General features: G+C 44.2%; 1 protein-coding gene across 2 annotated transcripts in view; it reads right to left on the bottom strand.

Moving 5' to 3' along the window:
* Positions 1-19,922, bottom strand: part of SH3GL2 (SH3 domain containing GRB2 like 2, endophilin A1) — a 110,223-nt gene extending 90,301 nt beyond the window's left edge. The window contains exon 1 of one of the 2 annotated variants that reach the window (XM_074813214.1): positions 19,723-19,922. In XM_074813214.1, coding sequence (XP_074669315.1) covers positions 19,723-19,767 — 45 coding nt within the window. In that variant the 5' untranslated portion in view covers positions 19,768-19,922. The remainder of the gene's footprint in view (positions 1-19,722) is intronic. The other variant, XM_074813215.1, reaches the window with a different exon arrangement.
* Between the last annotated feature and the right edge of the window lie 1,627 nt (positions 19,923-21,549).

The following is a 21,549-nucleotide window of genomic DNA, read 5'->3' as shown; positions in this document are numbered from 1 at the left end:
CTATCGCTATTAATAATTGTTACAGCAAATAAAGTAAACAAGGTTGTATGGCATTGACCTCATTTGTGTCTTAATTTCACTCCTGGGATCGTTTAAGAACCCTTCCCGATATTGGATCGGGACAACTTGTGGACATGCATTTGACGCTGTCCCGCATGACATCCTTGTCTCTAAATTGGAGAGACATGGGTTTGATGGATGGACCACTTGGTGGATAAGGAATTGGCTGGATGGTCGCACTTAAAGAGCTGCAGTCAATGGCTCAATGTCCAAGTGGAGAGCAGTGATGAGTGGCATTGCTCAAGGGTCAGTATTGTGTCCAGCGCTGTTTAACATCTTTGTTGGTGACATGGACAGTGGGATTGAGTGCATCCTCTGCAAGTTTGCCGATGACATCAAGCTGTATGGTGCAGCTGACATGCTGGAGTGAAGGGATGTGCCATCCAGAGTCTTGACAGGCTTGAGAGGTGGGCCTGTGCAAACATCATGAAGCTCAACAAGGCCAAGTGCAAGGTCCTGCACCGGGGTCAAGGTAATTCCATGTACAAATACAGGCTGGGCAAAGAGTGGATTGAGAGTAGCCCTGCGGAGAAGGACTTGCGGGTATTAGTGGATAGAAAACTGACTATGAGCCAGCAATGGGCGCTCACAGCCCAGAAAGCCAACTGTATCCTGGGCTGCACCAAGAGAATCATGACCAGCAGTTCAAGGGAGGTGATTCTCCCCCTCTGCTCCACTCCCATGGGATCCCACCTGTGTACTGTGTTCAGTTCTGGGGCTCCAGTATGAGAAGGACATAGACCTGCTCGAGCAGGTCCAGAGGAGGGCCACAGAGATGATCAGGGGGCTGGAGAACCTCCCTTATGAGGACAGGCTGAGAGAGTTGCAGTTGTTCAGCCTAGAGAAGAGAAGGCTCCAGGGAGACCTTTTAGCAGCCATCAAGCACTTAAAGGGGGCCTACAGGAAAGATGGGGAGGGACTCCTTCTCCAGTGGTGTAGTGATAGGAGAAAGGGTAATGGTTTTAAACTGAAAGGGGGTAGATTTAGATGAGATATAATGAAGAAATACTTTCCTGTGAGGGTGGTGAGACATTGGATCAGGTTGCCCAGAGAAGCTGTGGCTGCCCCCTCCCTGGCAGTGTTCAAGGCCAGGTTGGACGGGGCTTTGAGCAACCTGGTCTAGTGGAAAGTGTCCCTGCCCATGGCAGGGGGGGTTGGAACTAGATGATCTTTAAGGTCCCTTCCAACTCAAACCGTTCTATGATTCTGTATGTTCAGGCTTCAACACATGCTGAGCTCTGGGAGTCAGTATCATCAATAGCAAATACAGGCTAAACCAAACACAAGATATCTAACTGACCCATAGAAAGTATTAGTTACTTATTTTACTGGCATGACATACCATTCTATCTCATATCTCAATGAAAGCGCAAAAGCCACACAATTAAAACTTAAGAAAATCTGTCTCTAAGAAGCACAGTTATGAAAGATAACAAATGAATAACAACAGCATGGCTCTAACACTATTCAGGGAATTGGCAGTAGGAGTGTCTCTTTTTAATCCTTTTGGGGCAGTGTAGCAAACTGTTATTGGTTTTTTAAATATTTTTTTTCCTTTAACTTCTTCTGTAGTGTTCAATGCTGATGGCTTCTTAAAAAAGAAGAAAAAGTAATGATTGTTTTTCTCCTGAATTTCAGCTTTTTTTTTTTTTTTGCTTCCAGAATTATTTGTAGGGTACCATTTAGATCTTGCATGCATTAGAAGAAATTCTCACATTAAAAACCAGTTTATCTTCTTCAATTTCATAACACTATTCATGACCAAAACCAAAAAGGCTGCAAAAAATTGCATGATCAAAACACACAATACTAAGTTTGTTCAAACTGCTCTCTTAGCAGTGGTCTTTCAAACTTTTGAAATCTACAGCTTCAGTTCAAAGATCAGAACAACATACTTGTGGGTAGGTACAATGGTTAAAGTTGCACAGACTGGGAGTGCTCCACTTATGTACTAGCAACAGGACTTCTGCACTTGAACTGCTACAGCCCGCATAGACATAGAAGAAATATCCCATAGTCTTCCCACAGCTTCATTTCTGTGAGTGGTCATAGTCCTCCTGATAGTGCAGGGCAAGATGGGCACAAAAGGTGACACACCAAGGAATGATTTCTTCCTTTCATTGCGGTAAGTACTGTAAACCACAGCCTGACTACCTAGGGTTTCTCCAAGCCCCACAGCTGACAGACACACCCAGGGGTGCTCTGAGGCATCTCCCACTCTTTCACCAAGAACACACTTTTGCATGCTAGCTGACATGTAGCTTTTGTATGGATAAAACAGAAGACACCATAAAATGCTCTTTTTCTCTGTCTTTAAACCTGAAAGTCACATTCGTACGCATCAAGGCCAAGTCTGCTCCACCTATATGTCTAGCAAGTTAAGAAAGTCCACACAAAAAAGCACATTCAGGGAGTGTCCCTGTGGAAAAGCCTTTAACCTCCATGTCTTGAGCAAACCTATGATTAAATAGGAGGTACATCACTCTGTTTAAAGAGAGAATGGTCCTCACCACATATATTAACAAAACTATAAATTCCTTGGTGGATTAAAGTATTATTCATGAGAAGCAGTGTTTATTACAATTTGTCAAGCTTTTGTGAGAACTTTGGGAAAATGTAGCCAGACACCCCAAATTTTAAAAAGATGATGAATTATGATCAACTCATTCTCAATGCAGAAAATTTACCTCTCCAAATAAACTCTCTTTATCTAAATCTTCGACTCTACAAAGAAGTTCAATGTAAGGACTTAAAAATAACATAAATGTACAGGATGCCCCCATCGTTCTCCTACACACACAACAAATTAGTTGCCGTGCCAATGAAGGATGGGAAGGTAGTGAAAATTCATGCCATGTAGCTCTCATAAAATGCACTGCTTGACTGGAAGTATCTGGAAAGATTAAGTCTCTAGAAGCCAGGAGGCATCATGCTCTTGACTCTTCAGAGGGATGCAGAGTCCAGGGACTTTTCCTATACTCACCTAAGATGTTCCAGTTCCTACAAGGAGCTTTGTCTATGAAGTGTATATTAAATCCATCACGTCTTCCAGCCCCACTAAATACTTGATCAATGGCAAAATCTCAGCTTGTATCTCATGGAAAAATAGTAGTTCTGTCTCTGGCTGAAAAGTGTAGTTTTAAAACAGTGTATTGTTTTAAACAGTGTATATCAAATCACTGGCAAGACAGGTATGGCAGTACCATTACTCACCACCACTGTACACTTGGGCAATCTAGCAAGTCAGAAATTACAGAGCACGCCTCTGCAGCAAGACCAGTATAAGGCAATATCATACTCCCCTCTACTCACTGGGCTCTGGTTGCTTGAGAGCAATGGCTCCCATCAGTGATAAACAAAGAGATATGCAATATCAATAAAAAACAGGAAAAATAGACACTGGCCCTCAGGGCCACATTTACAATAGCCATCCTTCTTCACATACCAAGAGATCAAGAATTCACAGAGTTCCCTCACTAGTTCGCAGCTTGTTTTTCAGCGTCACAGCTTTGGCATATTGGTGAGGCAAAAGTGATGGCAAAACAGGGAGAATTCACAGCAAAGTTTCCACTGCCAGAGGTGATCCCTTAGTTACTAGGATTATCTAGTGGCCAGCTTTTATATGAGTACACAGAAAATGAGTGGTTAAGGATACTTTACTTCCTAGGCCAACTAAGGCAGATATTAGAGCTCACAACAGAGCACAGAAGTGGCTCCTCAACAGCCTCCTGGGTTTGCATGATCCAAAGCCTGGAGATGTGAACAATCAGTGCTATAGTACTGCACCCAGTACCTCAGATCTGCTGAAGATGATACTCCTCGGCAGCAAGACAGCAGTGTTACCCAGAACACCAGAGATCACAACGAGGCACACTGCTTTACAGGAGTCAATGGTCTCAGTATACCATGGCTCTGTAACTGTCCCATGTAGGTCTGTGCTTCAGAAGATGGAATCTGGTTATTTAAAATGCACTCAAGTGAAGGAACCTGTTCTACCACATCCGTTCACTATTACACTGTTTCTTAAAATACAGCCCTCTCTGTCCCTAAATCTACATGATTTCTTTTCCCTGTGGATGATGTTGCTTTCCTTCCTTTATCTACCTATATCCTTGCTTGCAAAGCAGGTTAGTAGTAGCCAAACAATTTAGTAAGTTTAAAATCCAAGCCAACCCATCAGCTGAACAGAGAGCTTTTCACAGCTGTGTGAAAACAAGACTTTAAATATTCACATGACATAGAAAAGCCCTCCTGGGCTTGGATTATTCCCTGCAGTTTTCACAAGCATTTGCTTGTGAAAGTATTTTAAGAAGTGCAAATAAAATGAAAAGCTAAATGCTTTGCAACTACCAAGTACTTTTTCCAGACTGCAGGTGCACTACCATTTCAGTGCAGATCAGGAATTAACCTTTTTAAATAAATCTCATGGTCATCCCCATTTACTCCACTATGATTTAGATTACAGAGCAGTCTTGTAGCATGTGAAATAGATTCCTTCTGAACAAAACAGAAGCAGAAATTTCTCTCCAAGAGCTCAGCTGATGTGCTTCAACCACTAACAGGCATTCAGTCCACAGGACCAGACTAGTGTTAGTCCAAAATCAAACTATAAATAAATCATAAACCTCCACTGCATCCTCTCCACCAGTTGTTTTGTTCTACAGACCCATGCCTTTTGCATTGTATGACCTTCCAACAGAGACACAGCCTCAGAAGTTCAGGTCAGCTGCCACATCACTCAATCTGAAAGAAAGCAAGAGGGAGGGGCACAATCATGCATCTGTCAAAGATCTGGCACACTATTTTAAACTGGAACAGCTCCCAAAGGACATAAGTTGTAAGGAAACAAAACAGCTCTATGGAATTATTGCCAGGTCTTTGCTGTCAACTGTTTCCCGCTATATGGTGTTTTCCCCTCAAAACTCTTAAGTCTTATAATCATATGGTTATAAGAAAACATTAGCTTTTACCCTTAAAGAACTGAAAATTTAGAATTCTGAAGTCAAGACAATTCAAAAAAGAAGAAAAAGGAGACAGCATTATTAATTTTTAAAATATCTTGATTCTGTAATGTTTTCTTAATGTTTGGGATTATATGCTGCAAAAACACTTGATTAAAAAAAAAAAAAGAAAAAAAGGCACTTTGTTAAAAATTACCTCTGAACACTTAAAGTAAAATAAATAAGCAAAATACCCCAGATCAGCAGAATTTACTCTGCAGAACATTTTCTTGCTGCTGAGTAAGGGCATACATAGCACATTTATAGTGTACATCTCCTATCAAGAACCAGGTCACCTCCATTGTTCATTTGCAACAAGTCTCAGTAGGAGACAAAATTCTGGGAAAAATTTTGAAAGTCTTGGTTATGCATTGCTTGTTTGCAAGACCTTTGATATCACAAGAACACCTGCTTTTGTGAATTGATTTATCTACCTTTAAAATATTAAGAATTAGGAGCCATACTATGCTGTTTTATCATTTAGAGCAGTTGTTATAATGACAGCACCGTTGTTTAAGAATAAACAAGGTATCAGAACAAAGCCCAACCTTTCCAGCCTGCAAACCAAACACATTATTTCAGTAGAGCCAAGGAGTCACAATCACAGTCACAATGAATTAACTACTTAAGTGCCAGCTTGTTGGTGACGTTGAGATGATGCAAAGGAAACTAGGCTCACAAACCCTGCAAGAAATTTGCCAGATGTCAAAGGATGGCACAGAAATAGAGGCAAAAGTCACTTTTTTCTCCCTCCTGGTCACTTTGCAGCAGAGATGTGGGAAGAGAAATGGTTGCAGAAGAGTGCATTGCAGAGTTTTCCCTGTTGGCACAGGCTGGGGAAGGCTGTGGCAGGAAACAAAGTTGGTGTAACTATGCTTTGATTTCTTTTTTTTTTTCCCCCCTCCCACTCATCCCTGGCCTTTTTTGTCAAGTAGGTAGGGCTATCTATGATAGGATAGGACTGAGTTCTGTATCTTTCCCACAAGGCTTCTCCATACCTTAGCACAGGGCAGCCAGAAATGGCTATTGCTTCCTTCTTCAATGTGCAGAAGGTAATCTCCAAGTCAAGCCCATGCAAGCAAAAATGGGGCAACAACACTTCGAAGTACTCTCAGTTCTCACCTGGGAATACTAAGGAGCAAGTTGACATTAGCTTATCCATGCTTATTCACACCGCTGAGTTTCAACATTGCTCATCTTAAATCTATAAACACAAACCCAGTCACTCTCAAGGGCAACAGTGGAGACTTGAAGCCACCGCAACCAACTGCTGACTTCTGACAGCGATATGGTAGGATGTCCTACCATAACTACTTGCATGACATTGCATTAGGGAGTAGAAAAAACAGTAAGAAAGACATAATCTTCCTCACATGTTCTTCTGTTAAGTCCTCAGTGTAGTGCTAATAAAATTCGTAAAACACAGCATGCAAAGTAACACCTGGTCCCACTCTTCCCTCTTGCTGGCTCTCTGCTACCTGCTCCTTCACATGCTCTCAAAAGCCCTAAGATTCAAGCAGGTTTTGCCTCTGGCTCAACCATCCACTGGGCTGTTACTCATACTTCTGATCTGGTCTTCATTCTTTAACAAAAAGCTCATTTGATACGCATGGTTTGTCCCACAGTTGCTTAATTTCCTTTCCAACTTTAATTTTATTGCAAGAAAACAAATACAGCATTTAAAAGAAATACAACTATCGGTAATAATATTTTACAAAGGTTTGAAAGAAATATCAAGAGGAAATCAGGGGGAAAAAAAGGTCTACAGCAATGAATCTGTTTAAGTTCTTATAGATCAAGAAGCTTCCCTGGACACAAGTGTAATTAATCTGCAAAGACAAATAAGAAAAATATGGAACTAAAATAGTCTATTTTATTGCAGCTTCATTAAGTTTTCAAACCTCTCTTGCTTCAATGTGCTGTGCAAGAAGAGAGGCTTCATGAAATGCAAGCAAACAGGACGTAACAGTACCATGTCTGAATGTCTCTAGAGAACCTTCCAAATCTGCTTGGGAAGACTGCCTGCTTTTTCTAAAAGTTGCTAGAAATCCCACATAGATGATTTTAATATATGATTTGGGAAGTGGTCTTGTTCTCAACATGAGAGGAGTAAATCAGCAATTACCCGACCAGAGCCAAAATTACAGCACCAGAAACAAGAATAAGGCCAGACCTTGGACATCACTGAATTTTCTCCTATAGTTTGGCAGATATTTTCACATTTAAGTTCATCCACATCCCAGTTTGGTTTTATCTCAGGAACCTGTTTTATTATTAAATGGACTCTGCAGTGGTTCCAGTAGACCCCAGTCAGAAACTCAACCCAAGCATGCTCAGCTGTTTTCTTGGCCAGTACATGTGAGATGTGCTCAAGAAACGCAAAGGCAAAACCCCAGCTTCTAGAGCTGAGGCTTTCTAAACCTGAAGTGCCACAAACACGCATGTCCAGAGATTCACAGTGATATGCAGAAGGAGGATATATTATTTAGTCACTTGTGCTAAGCACTGAGCAGCACAGAGCAGGATAGCTCCTTTTCTAAAGATATACTGAAACTCTTAAAAGACTGCACCGATGCTTTATGACGTTAAACTAACAAAGTCTTCCCTCTACATCAGGGTTATGGAGAAACAAGACAAACTGGGACAATCTTGCGTTTAATCATGAAAAGCCCTACATTTGTATAGCTAGGAAATCTGTTACTGCATTTTGCCTTTGCATCATAGCCAGGTACTTTCAGTGACTGACAGCACCTCAGGCCCCAGTGCAGACGTCACTGAATGACAGGGAGCCCCAGAATACAGTAACACAGAGCTCAGCTTCTGCCCAGGACAGTTTTGAACTTCACTGAACTGTCTGAATGAGTCAATGATTTGAAGCAGGCACTTTGCTGATCAAAATCTGGCAGAACTTTTGGCAGTCAGCACTTGGGAGACTTTCCACATGCAATACATAAAGACTCTGCCAGCCTGCTCAGGACAGCAAACTATCCCTAGGGGAAAGAACAAGCACCTCAGTCACGGACAGCTTATTTTCCAGTGACGTTCCAGCAGTTTTTGTTAAAAGACTATCCCCAAATGAAAGCAGTGGAGAAATATTTCCTTTTCCTTATTCTTTCTCCCCATGAGACTGGAAATCTGCAACAGATGGGGTCATCATCTTAGAAGCCATGTCACCTTTTCCTCTCCTTAGTCACATTTGATTCCACTTTGTCATGGTTTAACCCCAGCCAGCAACCAAGCACCATGCAGCTGCCCGCTCACTCCTCTCCACTCCCAATGGGATGGGGAAGAAAATCAAAAGAAAAGTAAAACTCGTGGGTTGAGATAAGAACAGTTTAATAACTAAAATAAAATAACAATAATAAAAATACAATAATAGTAATTAAAAGAAATATAATAAAGAGAAATAAAACCCAAGAAAAGACAAGTGATGCACAATGCAACTGCTCACCACCCATTGAGCAATGCCTGAGCAGCGATCTGCCCCCCTCCAGCCAACTCCCCCCCCAGTTTATGTACTGAGCATGACATTCTACAGTATGGAATATCCCTTTGCCTAGTTTGGGTCACCTGTTCTGGCCGTGCTCCCTCCCAGCTTCTTGTGCACCTGCTCGCTGGCTGAGCACGGGAAACTGAAAAATCCTTACTTTAGGATAAGCACTACTTAGCAACAACTAAAACATCAGTGTGTTATCAGTGTTATTCTCACACTAAATCCAGACCACAGCACCGTGCCAGCTACCAGGAAGAAAATTTACTCTATCCCAGCTGAAACCAGGACACACATATACCAACAGACACCATTAAATCTACGCTGACCTCTTCAATGCATGTGTTTTGGGAACACTGGTCATCTTTTCTCCTGGGCTGGAACAATACACAGTATCAAAACGTCCAGATCAGGGACTGAGGACTGCATACAGTAGGCTAATGAAACAAGAAATGGCAAGTGCTGGCTTCATTCACTAATGCTTGCCATTTCTTCTGCCTCTAGTCAGAGTTATCCATACATACCAGAGCACAGAACTTGTCTCTGCTCAGTTTTCAAGGATTCCTGTTGAGGACCTCCCCACTCTTTCATCCTCATTCAGCTTCCTTTCAGATATCTTACTCCCACCCATCTTTACAATAAAATAAAAACCAGAATACTCTCCAGAGAATACAAAATGTTCTACAGTCTATTTCAAGCATTACAGTTTTTTGGCCATCAAAATGCAGCCATTCTGAAATGTGCCAATTCATACCTTTGAGGAAGGATGTCACATCTGTGAAAATCACAGGTCCCAAACCACCCTGACTTTTATTATTTTGAATTACAACATTGCAAAACAAAGAAAAAGGAGTTATGTATCTTTTGATATTAGGTATATGTGGCTCTTACTTTAGTAAAATAGTCCCATTCCTACCATGCAAAGACTAACTTTTGCTGACATGTGCCATTTTTGTAGAAGTTTATATACATGAAACAAACCAGACAAAATTAGTAGAGGAAAATATACTTTTCTGCAGAAAAAAGTTAAAGATCTACATCATTTATCTAACCTCGACTCTGCCTTCAGCAATTAAGTCTTTCTCTCCTCCAGAAACTCACATTTTACCTGTCTATACTTAAGACAGGCTAGATGTATGGCATATTACAGCTACTGCCTGCAACAGTCATATTCACTTCTGACAGTGGTAGATTTGCCTCATATATGGCAAGATGGTTTTCAGCTCTTTTGTGGAGAAGAAGATTTCCCCGTCAGCTTCAGAGCAATATGGTCATATTTTAAAAACAAAATTTAGACCACAAATAATAGAGGTACCATAAGATCCAGCCATTCTTCCTGAGAGACAAACTTCCATTTGTTAATGCTCCTTGGATGATGAAATCTAATCAGTAAACCATGTACACGTGTGGTTATTTTGCATGTCAAGGCACATTTCCACATTCAAACGTTTTGGTTTCTAAAAATATCTGTATATTGTTGAACCTTGCTGTGCCTCAGTTCTGTTTTAAAAGTTCTTACTTCCTTTCATAACAGTAAAAAGTAAAATCAAATTCCATCCATTCCTGGCAAATGCGAGAAATGGGCTGAAGCAACCAACAGAAAACTTAGTTAGGACCTTTCCCTAAGTACTGAAACCTCCTTTCACTTCAACTGGAGAAAGACCCAGGTTTAACTAACTCTGTTTCGATGACAAAGATAGCATTCCTAGAGAAACACAAATTCAGCTGGTATATTAGTTAAGAAAAATACACTAACTGGTCATCTCTAATGCCTTGGCCAGTTCTATGCAAACACTCTCATTCCAATGGAAGGATGGGGCTCAGTCTGCTGCCCTCAGATCCCTTTCCAGACAAAATCAATTACATTGAAAAGCTGTTCTGCTGTCAGAAAGAAATCCATCCATTGTAGAGTTATACCTGTAAAATTGCAGCACTTCAAATTCAGTCCTTAGATTATGAGGCCATAACTTTCCAAGACAGACAAGCTTTAAGTGACTCATATGGAAAGACAGTGCTACTTTTGACATTTATACCTTATGAATTATTGACTGATTTGCTGCATCTAGATTGATTTTGCATGAAAAGGAGTTTTTGGCACATAACTTTAAGGCTGAAAATTATACAGACTGGAAAAAACTCAGCAAAAATATCTAATTGGCTAGTGCTGCTTAAAAAAGCAAGTCCCATTAGTCTGCTGAAAGTCATAAAAGATGAAATCAAGAATAATTTTCAGGAGAATTTTCCTTCTAGGTAAAAAAACCCTACAACTTTCACCTCTTTTGGAACATGTTCTGTTATCACCCTATTCTGTTGTGGTGGCATGCTTCCCCACAGAAGCAGAACAGAAGTGATGTCCAGTGCTCGAGGATACTTTAAAATGGAAAATAAATTGTGTCCTCTGTGTTACTGCACAAACACTAACAGAATTTCTTAACACAAAGATGAAAAGCAAGCCCTATTTCAAAATGTTTAGATAAATTGTTTTCACATTTAAAGACCTCTTGCAGCCAGTGAGACCTGGAATTTAGGCAATCAACAAAAATAACAATTGGCAGATAGGTAAATAAATAACACAGATCATGAAAAAATCAAACAGAAATCCACAAAAAGATGAAGAAGGCAGAGGAGGATGTAAACATTCTAACAGTGTAAAGTGTTTTTCTGCCATCAGAGTAGAGGAAAAAAGGAGGGGAAAGCCAACATTTTTCTCTATTTTAGAACTTCTGCTTACAAAGGATTCGGTATAGTATCCCGATTTGACAGAGTGATAACAAACCCAAGGAACATAGGACCAAAACACAGTCCAATGGAAATTACATCAACATGATATTGCTGTTCTGCTGACAATGAATCTAGCTAGTGGCATCTATCTATTTTGAAATAGATGTGGATTCACTTCGCCAGCACTCCCCTGCTGACAGGCCCATCAGCCAAACCAGTGGCTGAATTTCTCATTCTTTCAGGAGGCTCTCTGGCACCACACCAAGACACCTTTACAGGCTGCCACTAGCAAGGTTATCTGCTGCTGCTTCAGCAGCACCTTTGTTGGAATCAAGTAACATCCCTTCTTTGGTGGTAGGGGAATGGTGATGAGGAAGGGTGACAGAAAACTGCTGTCACACCCTTTGATGTGACCCATGCAATGCTGCAACAACTACTTCAGCCCAATTTCAGTCTAAATAATAGGAAATCATTTCTAAACACTCTTTAGTTATATAGATATGGCCTCCATAAGGGCACAAGAGCATCATCAGTATACATCAATTACAGCTACATACCCCTGAATCATTCTGTCCCAGTCTGGCACAGTGGTTTCCATCCACAGACAAATTGAAATTATGTTGAACTTCAAATGGCCACTTATTTTTTATTTTCTCCCATGCAGGTCTATAGAGCTTCCAAAAGGGGAAAGCTTGTGAAAAACTTTAGCAGAATAAACATGAATTTCCATCTTTTTTCTCCGCTTCAGGAGAAAATAAAAAGTTATTTTAATAAAAAGTTATTTTAATTCCTATCACTTCTGCGACAGGTTGGATGGATTCCTGTGACATGTGCTATAACCTCAGGTTTAAAAAAAGCTAGTGTTTTGTCTCCAAGATTAAGTGCAGGATTAGATAAGCACTGAAGGCTATGTAAATCTGCTGTGACAAAGATCACCACAATAATACCATGCTGTCCCTCAGTTTTCTTTCACCTGCATACCTCCATATATTTAAGAGAGGATAAGCACCACCACTGTTCATCAGGACCACTAAGTGAGAAGAAAATGAGGACCAGCATCACAGAAGTTGCCAGAAAGCAGAACAAAGCAAGACTTTTTAGTTCCAGGAGAAAAGGTTGTTGGAATGATGCTTCAGCTGTCCCTGAGGTTACCACAGACTTTCACTGAGAAGAGGGCCACAGGCCTGCTTCATCAGGGTACTTCTCACCAAATGCTGTCCATTCACAGTCTCTCTTCAGATGTTCTAACCCAGTGGAAACAGCTCCTTCTGGTCTGCAAGGCAGATTTTCTACTCCTTCCTTTCTGTTGAGCTTTTAAAAGTCAAAGACTTCACTGGCACACTACTAGGTCATGACAGTCAGTGTTCAAGCTCCTCAACCCTCCACCCTCCACAACAAATGTGTAAGACCATCCCAGTACCTCCCTTACAGTTGCACCTGACAGCTACATAAAACTACAGAATTTTCTGTACAGTAACCTCTGCAAAATCTGCTTCAGTTAAACCTGTTTACACTGATTCGGCCCTTTTATGAAGCATGCAATCAATCAGTATGCTAGTCATGAGGGCACATTTAAATCTGAAACACACTGTTTTCCCTGAATGACCAAGAGCAGCCAATTCTTCCTTGCTGTGGAATACTTTCGTCAAGATATAAAATAAAAATCTGATGCAGGCTGTGTTTTGAGTATAGCATCCACAGATATATGCCTCATATGGAGTATATGTCTCCACAGATCCCTGGGAGAAAAATTGCAGATGTGTGTCAATCACTGCTCCAGTTTTATATATACATACATAAAAACAGTAACTGCATCTATCAGGTGGAAACACTGCTGTGACAGATGCCTGAGAAATCCTCCCAAAAAAACAAACTACCTTTTTTGGATACAAAGCAGCAGTTCTTTCAATTAGATTTACAAACAGGGTTAGAAACTGGAATACACTGTTCAAGCCATCAACAACTCACAGGGGTTACACAGTATCCAACTAAAGGACAATTTAGATTAAGGTCAATTTTTCACCCTTTCAATTATGTAATAGCAATAAAAGGACGCATGGGAATGATGCCAAATGTGAATAGTGTATCTGGTCATCAAGCTAGAGTGCACAAACAGAAGGAATTTCCCTACCTGCTGTGGAAATAATCCCCTCCACAGATAAGTAAGTATTTTTTCTAAAAACAGTCTTTATTCCCAGATAAAAAATTTGCTCCCTTTCCTTGATCTCAAAATGTACCACTCTGCACTGAGAGAAAACAACAGACTGCCGGTGCTACATGGCTCTTGAGGAGAATAACAGAATCACAGAATCACAGAATCATCTAGGTTGGAAAGGACCTTGAAGATCATCTAGTCCAAACATTAACCTAACACTGACAGCTCCCAACTACACCATATCCCTAAGCGCTATGTCAACCTGACTCTTAAACACCTCCACCGATGGGAACTCCACCACTGCCCTGGGCAGCCCATTCCAACACCTAACAACCCCTTCTGGAAAGAAATGCTTCCAAATATATAGTCTAAACCTTCCCTGGCGCAACTTGAGGCCATTCCCTCTTGTCCTATCACTTATTACTTGGTTCAAGAGACTCATCCCCAGCTCTCTGCAACCTCCTTTCAAGTAGCTGTAGAGGGCAATGAGGTCTCCCCTCAGCCTCCTCTTCTCCAGACTAAACAACCCCAGTTCCCTCAGCCGCTCCTCGTACGACCTGTGCTCCAGACCCTGCACCAGCTTCGTTGTCCTTCTCTGGACACGCTCGAGTAATTCAATGTCCTTTTTGTAGTGAGGGGCCCAAAATTGAACACAGGAATAGAGGTACGGCCTCACCAGTGCCGAGTACAGGGGTAAGATCACTTCCCTGTCCCTGCTGGCCACACTATTTCTGATACAAGCCAGGATGCCATTGGCCTTCTTGGCCACCTGGGCACACTGCTGGCTCATGTTCAGCCAGCTGTCAATCAACTCCCCCAGGTCCCTCTCTGACTGGCAGCTCTCCAGCCACTCCTCCCCAAGCCTGTAGCGCTGCTGGGGGTTGTTGTGGCCCAAGTGCAGCACCCGCCATTTGGCCTTAGTGAAACTCCTCCAGTTGGCCTTGGCCCATCGCTCCAGCCTGTCCAGATCTCTCTGCAGAGCCTCCCTACCCTCGAGCAGATCAACCAACTTGGTGTCACCTGCAAACTTACTGAGGGTGCACTCGATCCCCTCATCTAGATCATCAGTAAAGATGTTAAACAGGAGTGGCCCCAAAACCGAGCCCTGGGGGACACCACTCGTGACCGGCCGCCAACTGGATTTATCTCCGTTCACCACAACTCTTTGGGCCCGGCCATCCAGACAGTTTTTTACCCAGCGAAGCGTGTGCTCATCCAAGCCACAAGCAGCCAGTTTCACCAGGAGAATGCTGTGGGAAACGGTGTCAAAGGCCTTACTGAAGTCAAGGTAGACGACATCCACAGCCTTTCCCTCATCCAGTGAGCAGGTCGCCCTGTCGGAGAAGGAGATCAGGTTTGTCAAGCAGGACCTGCCTTTCATAAACCCATGCTGACTGGGCCTGATCATCTGGTTGTCCCGCACGTGTTGTATGATGGTACTCAGGATGAGCTGCTCCATCACTTCCCAGGCACTGACGTCAAGCTGACAGGCCTGTAATTTCCCGGATCATCCTTCTGACCCTTCTTATAGATGGGCGTCACATTGGCCAATTTCCAATCTGTCGGGACCTCCCTGGTCAGCCAGGACTGCTAGTAAATGCTGGAAAGCGGCTTGGTGAGCACCCCAGCCAGCTCCTTCAGCACCCTCGGGTGTATCCCGTCCGGTTAGAGATTTCTAACAGCCAGTTTGGACACCATCCTCAGAGCCACACCACCTTGCAATGGTTCTTTCCTCTTTCCTCCACCTGCTCACAAGTTTCCACACCACAGCAGGAGGGAGCTCTTTAAGTTCAACATAAGCAACACACAGTACAGCAGCCACACTTAGGAAAAACAGCATTTTCCAATTTCCACGACCAGCTCACATACATACCTTTCAATACATGGGAACTGACCATAATTTGGTGGGTAAGGCTGAGAGGAAACATGGAAGGAAACAGGCAGACTCAGTGTGTGTCCAGCTTCAATCACAGCTGGAAAAGACAGCAGAGTTGCTTTCACTGGGAAAGCCTAGGTGGCAAGCACACACAGGTCCCACTCAATACTGCGGGATAGTCAGAAATGTTATGAATATGGGTCTTGATGGTAATTTAGGAAAATACTGGTATCAACATGTCACTCTCCACATTCTACATCACTATGAAAGGAATGGTAGCAATTGGTTAGCTGCAGTTTGAGAGTTTAGCAAGAGTAGAAAATGTGTACAAAGGAGGATTGCTTCACCCATTCCAGCGAAAAATGTTACACACTTCTGACCAAGGAATTTAAAAAAACATTCAGCTAGATGAACCACAATATAAAAATCATTTGACAAGGAGATAAATTTCAATCATAATTGTATTTCCACTGATTTCAGTGGAACTGCTCACAAGTTTATGGTGATGTGTGCATCACCATAATGAAGCAGAACGTTTGCTGGACCCATGCCAATAAGCAGACACTTTTCCAGGACACTTTCAAAACAGATTATCAATGTTTTCAAACTCTGCCTCAATCCTAATGTGCTCTTTTTTGCAAATGAACCTATGTAGACAGATTTGAATCAATACAGAATCCCTATGAAGCCCACAGGATTTTGTGCTATGTGGGTAATAGCACAGCAAGGCAGGAGTCTCATTTGCTTCTTACTAAACACCAGGGTCATTCTTACTGTGCATTTTACAGGCTGCCTTGTTAAAGAGGGAAGCATGGTACTGTCCACCTAGAAGCCAGGGCATGTAACAAGCTACTGACAACTGAGTGGAGTGGAGGTCATTTCTTCATCTGTTTTATTCAGTAATAATAAACCTGTTTCTCCATAAAACTGTATAAACTGGTGACTTCCGTCTTGGTGTTGAGACAAATTAAATCACGTTGTATCATAAAAGCAGAACACAGTGGTAGAAAATAAATAATATTACAGGCCTTTTGGTTGAAATCACCACATAGGACTATTTAAATGTCAGTCACATTTATTCAGTGGTTCCCAGGGGAACCTTGGATGTGGCCATTCTCAGCACTTTTGTTCATCTGTTTCCCTGTGAAATTATTAGTTTCTGAAAGCTTAATTTTAACTGTGCCTCACAAGAGCCGTATTATGCAATGAATGCAGTCATATGGAAACAAAGCTCATGCTATTCTAAAACAACTCTGATCAAATGCCCCAGACTGTCAAATCTGTATCACCCAAAATGATTCTGGTGGTTTTAAAACTGTACACAAACCTGTAGGAAGCAACAGTCTCTCGGTCACACTGACATAGCACTAATGGCAGAGGCATCTGCATGCCTAAATAAAAAGGGACCATTTGGTGGCACAGCACTTAGGTGCCCATTTCTGGAAAAACACTCTTCAGAGCAATCTGCTTAGCTCCATGATGTCTGACAGATTTGTAGCAGCACAGCAGCACAGCTAACATTCAAATGGGGTTACTTCTCCTCCTTAGGTGCTCCGTAGGTAATAGGAGTAAATGAATAATCTGACCTGCTCCATACTTGCCAGTCTAACATCTTGTAATTCTGCATGAATGTCACAACTTCCAGACTCAACCCTCCTTTTACAAACTAAGGAGTATTTCTTCTAAACTTTATTATGCTGCGCAGAGGTAAAACTGTTACAGTTTTTTCTCAAAGGAAAAAGGGTGAACATTCATTTTAGGAGGAGCAAAGTTTCCTCCTGCTTTTCAATGACTCACTGCTGTTGCAGTTGGTGCACAGAATTTGACAGGCATTAAGTTCTTCAGCATGGCTTCTAGTAAAAAACAGAATGGCAGTATCTCATGCAGGTTAGTTTGATATTTTACAAGTCAAAAAATTATGAACGGCAACGAAATGCTTACATTGTATAAAACAATCCAGATATGGAAGTCACACAATTTTAAGCTGTGCTATGGAAAGCAGACTTCTTTTGTCATATTAATAATATTGTACGCGCATAATCATAAACTCTCTGTGTATAAGGGGTACTAACGTTACAACAAGAATAATAGCATTAAAGATAGAAAGAAACTAAACCAGAGACTTCAAGACTTCACAATGGTTAACTGGGTTAAAGGACACAGCAACCTGAGAAATAACTTGAAATTTTCCTGGTATGACTTAGGACTGTTATGACAGCACATCATAGACAAGTTCTTGCATGAATAAGAACCAAAGGAGTAATTCCAAATTTTTAAAACTTCCAATTTGTTAGGTCCTATTTGGGAAGATTCATTCATACCATCAATGTCAATCCACATTTCACCTGAGGATTAATCCCTAGTCAAAAGGATTACTCCCTAGAGTAAGGTCACACGACTAAGTCCTGGATTTCTCACTCATACTGAAAACAAGGCAATAAACAGATCAGTCTTGCAACCTACTTCTGAGTCATTCTCATATATGAATGTGTCTTCATGGCCTACATACAAACAATCTGTGAAAGTCAAGGCTGGGCCCAAAAATCCCTGGGTCATCTGATGTCAGGTTGCTAAACCTGGCATCAGAAACTTAATATTTTTGTTCCAGCCAGCTAAAACTCTTCCTTCCTTCTGAATGACAGTATTGCTGACAATCAGTGTGAGAGTGTCATCTGAAGGACAGAACAGCATGCACAGACCTTTCACACCATGCTCCCTCCAAAAAAGATGCTCCCTCCAAAAAAGGTGCAGCAGCAGAGGTATACTCACTAGCTTAGAAATAATGGAGAACTGAGACTTCTGTTATTAAAAGGTGAACTTCAGCCTGCCTGCTTCTTAAATGTGGATGACACAGACACTGTAACTCTTATTTTCAGTACCAGAACTCAGTGCGGCAGTGATGATTCCTGGGCTTCTGATAGCACTGCAGGGAGCAGGGGGATGAATAAGAAAGGTACAGCAGCAGATGGGCACTGCAGAATGGACTCAGGCACCCTTAACTGCTCCTTACTGCATCTGTCATGGGTACGGGCAGGTTTCTTGTGAAGCTTACTTTACCAATGATGCAGCACAATGTGGTATGAAAGGTGAGACACAATGTCATTTGATGCCTGCATGGGCCCATGAGGGACTTGATATATCCCATTGCATTCAGAGTCATAACAGGTATGGGTGTAGTTGCAAGGCACTGAGAATCAGAATTTGGATGAATACTTGTATCAGGGATCATTCTTTCAGGAACACTGCCTCATGGGGCAACAAGAGATGAGCCTGAAAGAGATGAGATGGAAGAGAAAGGAAAAAACATATGTTGAAAACCGTAACGGTTGCTGCATCTTGCATGCCTGCACCTACAGACTGCTTACAGTGACCAAGACTTGTTACCTGAAGATGCCTGCAATGACAATTAGTAGGAAATAACAGAGGATTTTGTATTTAGTTGCAAACAAAATGGGGGGGGGGGGGGGGAAGAGAAGGCACATTATACTGGTCTTGGTCTCAAATCTCTAAATCCAAAGAAATTCCCCTGACTTCTATGAAACCATTTTAGGTTTATGGTTTATCCCCAAAGCACGCTGAGTCAGAACCCAATACAGAAATTGTACCCTTATGGGCTATAACACACAGATTTTGTATTATGAAACAACCCAAAGACTGGTGAAACATCCACCCTGACCTTCCTGCAATATCACACCATGCCTAAAGCAAGAGGAGCAAACCTCATTATTCAGATTTCAGCTGCACTCTGGAGTCAGAAAACAAAACAAAACAAAAGGTCATGTTTATTGATGATTTACAAAGTCGGGCTAAGGAACGCCGATGGAAACACGGTGCTCAGCCCTCGGTGAAGAAGGTCTCGAAGCCCCCTCCGCGCCCGCGCTGGCCCCCGCGGGGGCAGCCCAGAACCCGCTCCCGCACCCGGGGAGCCCCTGCCCGCCTGCCGCAGCGCGGCCGGAGCCGGGGGGCGATGCGGCCGGACGGCACCCCCTGGCCCCACGCACGCGTGCACCGCGCAACCCACGCACTCACGCAACCCCGTGGGCACCCGCGCAGACCCACCCACACCCGTGCACGTCCACGCACCGTGCGCACTCCTGCACGTTCGTGCAGACCTGTGAACTACTCGCGAATCACGCACACTCGCGCATCGCGGACACCCGTGCACACTCACGCATCACGCGCGCCCGTGCGCAACACCCGTGCAAACCCACCCACCTCGCGCGCCCGCGCGCGCTCATCCACAGCACACACGCGTGCACGCCCACGGCCACGGGCGCCCCCTGCACACGCGTGCACGCCCGCGGGCGCAGGACGCACGGCCGGACACAGCCCAGCACCACGCACCCGACCGCACCGCGCGGCCGCCTGCAGCGCCGAGCCCAGCGCCGCACCCCCCTTCCCGCGCGGGGGGCGGGGGTACCTGGGTCGCTTTGTGGAACTGCTTCTTGAGCCCGGCCACCGACATGGCGAGGGCGGCGCGCTGCGGCCGGGCCGAGCGGAGCCGAGCGGAGCCGAGCGGAGCCGAGGGACGACGCGGGGGTCCCGCGGCCGCCCAGCCGGGACACGCAGCCCGCCGCCCGCCCGCGCTGCCCGCACCCGCGCGCCCGGCGGAGGCTGTCAGACGGCGGCGGGCTGTGCGGGGGCGCCGTGACGTCAGGGCGGGACGCGCCGCCTTCCACCCGGCGCGCGGCACCGCCCCTCGTCCCCTACCGCCCCCCCCCCCCCCCCCCGCCCGCCAGTTGTCGGCCGCCCCGGCAGCCACCCCGCGTCGGGCGGCGGCCTTGGCTCTCCCGGGGGGGACCCTGCCCTGCGACCCCGCCTGCCCTTCAGCTGGCGAGCGGCGCCACCCCATGGGCGTCCTAACGGTCGGACCCAACGGCCGGTCCCCCGCGCTGGCGTCTCTCCAGCATCAGTGTGCGCGATCGCCCTGTGCGGACCCCCCGGGGTGGCCATCCCTGCTCCCCCGCCGCGGTCCGGGCCGCAGGCGCGGGGCTCCGCGTCCCTCCCCTCCCTGCGCGGACCTCGGCCTCGCCTCTGCAGCGTCCCCGCCAAGGAGGGGTACGCCTGTCCCCACGGGACATCATCCACGGACGTGAGCCTGAAAAGAAGAAATTGGTGGAGCGGTAATGAAGGGAAGAGAGGAAAGCGGTAGTGGAGGGAAGATCGGCGTGGTCCAGATAGCTGATGAAAGATTTGTAGTCGTACCAGCTGCTTTGGGCCTGATGTGCCTTGGACCACAGATGGTAGCCAAACCCTGGCCAATTGGGATCCCTCAACAAGTGCTTTTTTGTTCTCCTGTCACGATGCCAGTGATGCGTAGAAAAGCACATCTAAAACCTGCCCATTGTAACCTGCTGGTGTGGCTGTTGGCTTGAAGGTAAAAGCCCAGAACCCAGATAAAAATGTACTTCGGCGCTTCGGTGTCCTCTTAGGCTCTGCCAGCAAAAGACTAAACAACGTGAGCAGTGTGATCCAAACATAGTGATCCTTCCCTGCGGGCTGGACCAGTCACTTCATGTGTGTGCTGCAAATTAGCACAACCAAGATGCACACAAAGCTCTTACCAGCTCTTTGAAAGCAAGCATGAGATGTTGGCTTTGTAATTCCATCACAACAAACACTCAACACAAGCTAGTTAGACGGGATGGCAGCATTTTCAGAAGTAGCTAAAGCTGTTTCTAAACTCTGTGTGTGCACCACAACAGGCTTGGTGCACCTAACCAGGATGCGCTGCCACGTGCTTCAGGCCCACATACCGTGTCAGCTCTATGCAGTATGGGGAAAGCAACTGTACCACATACCTGGGCACCCAGAGGCAGAGCAAGGCCACCAGATCAATGAGTTTTTACTGACTTCATGCAGTTTTTAGAAGCAACTTGCAATGAGGGAAAGGATCTTGAATGCGAGTCATGTCAGTGCTTTTGAAAGTATTACCAAGGTTGTTCACCATGAAGAATGGCAAACCGAGAATAAGACTCTCCTCACTGTAGAGTGGGCGATTATGACAGCTTCGTCTTGGGCACAGCAGGAGGCACCGCTTCCTGGCCCAGTCCCAAGTCTCCATAGAAACACTTTCATCCGCTTTAGTATTAATATTATTTCAAAGGATGAAAAATGAGACCATATGGAGATTCCAGGCAAGGAGTGGGAGTTTCTTGTGCTAGCCATTGTGCTTTTGACAGAAAAATTCCATTGTACCTAGTACTTGGGAAGGGGCTCTATAGTCTGCAAACACAGTGAGAGGCAG

This window comes from Strix aluco, chromosome Z, assembly GCF_031877795.1.
Source record: "Strix aluco isolate bStrAlu1 chromosome Z, bStrAlu1.hap1, whole genome shotgun sequence".
Lineage (NCBI taxonomy): Eukaryota > Metazoa > Chordata > Aves > Strigiformes > Strigidae > Strix > Strix aluco.
This window is presented reverse-complemented; position numbering and strand designations above follow the sequence as displayed.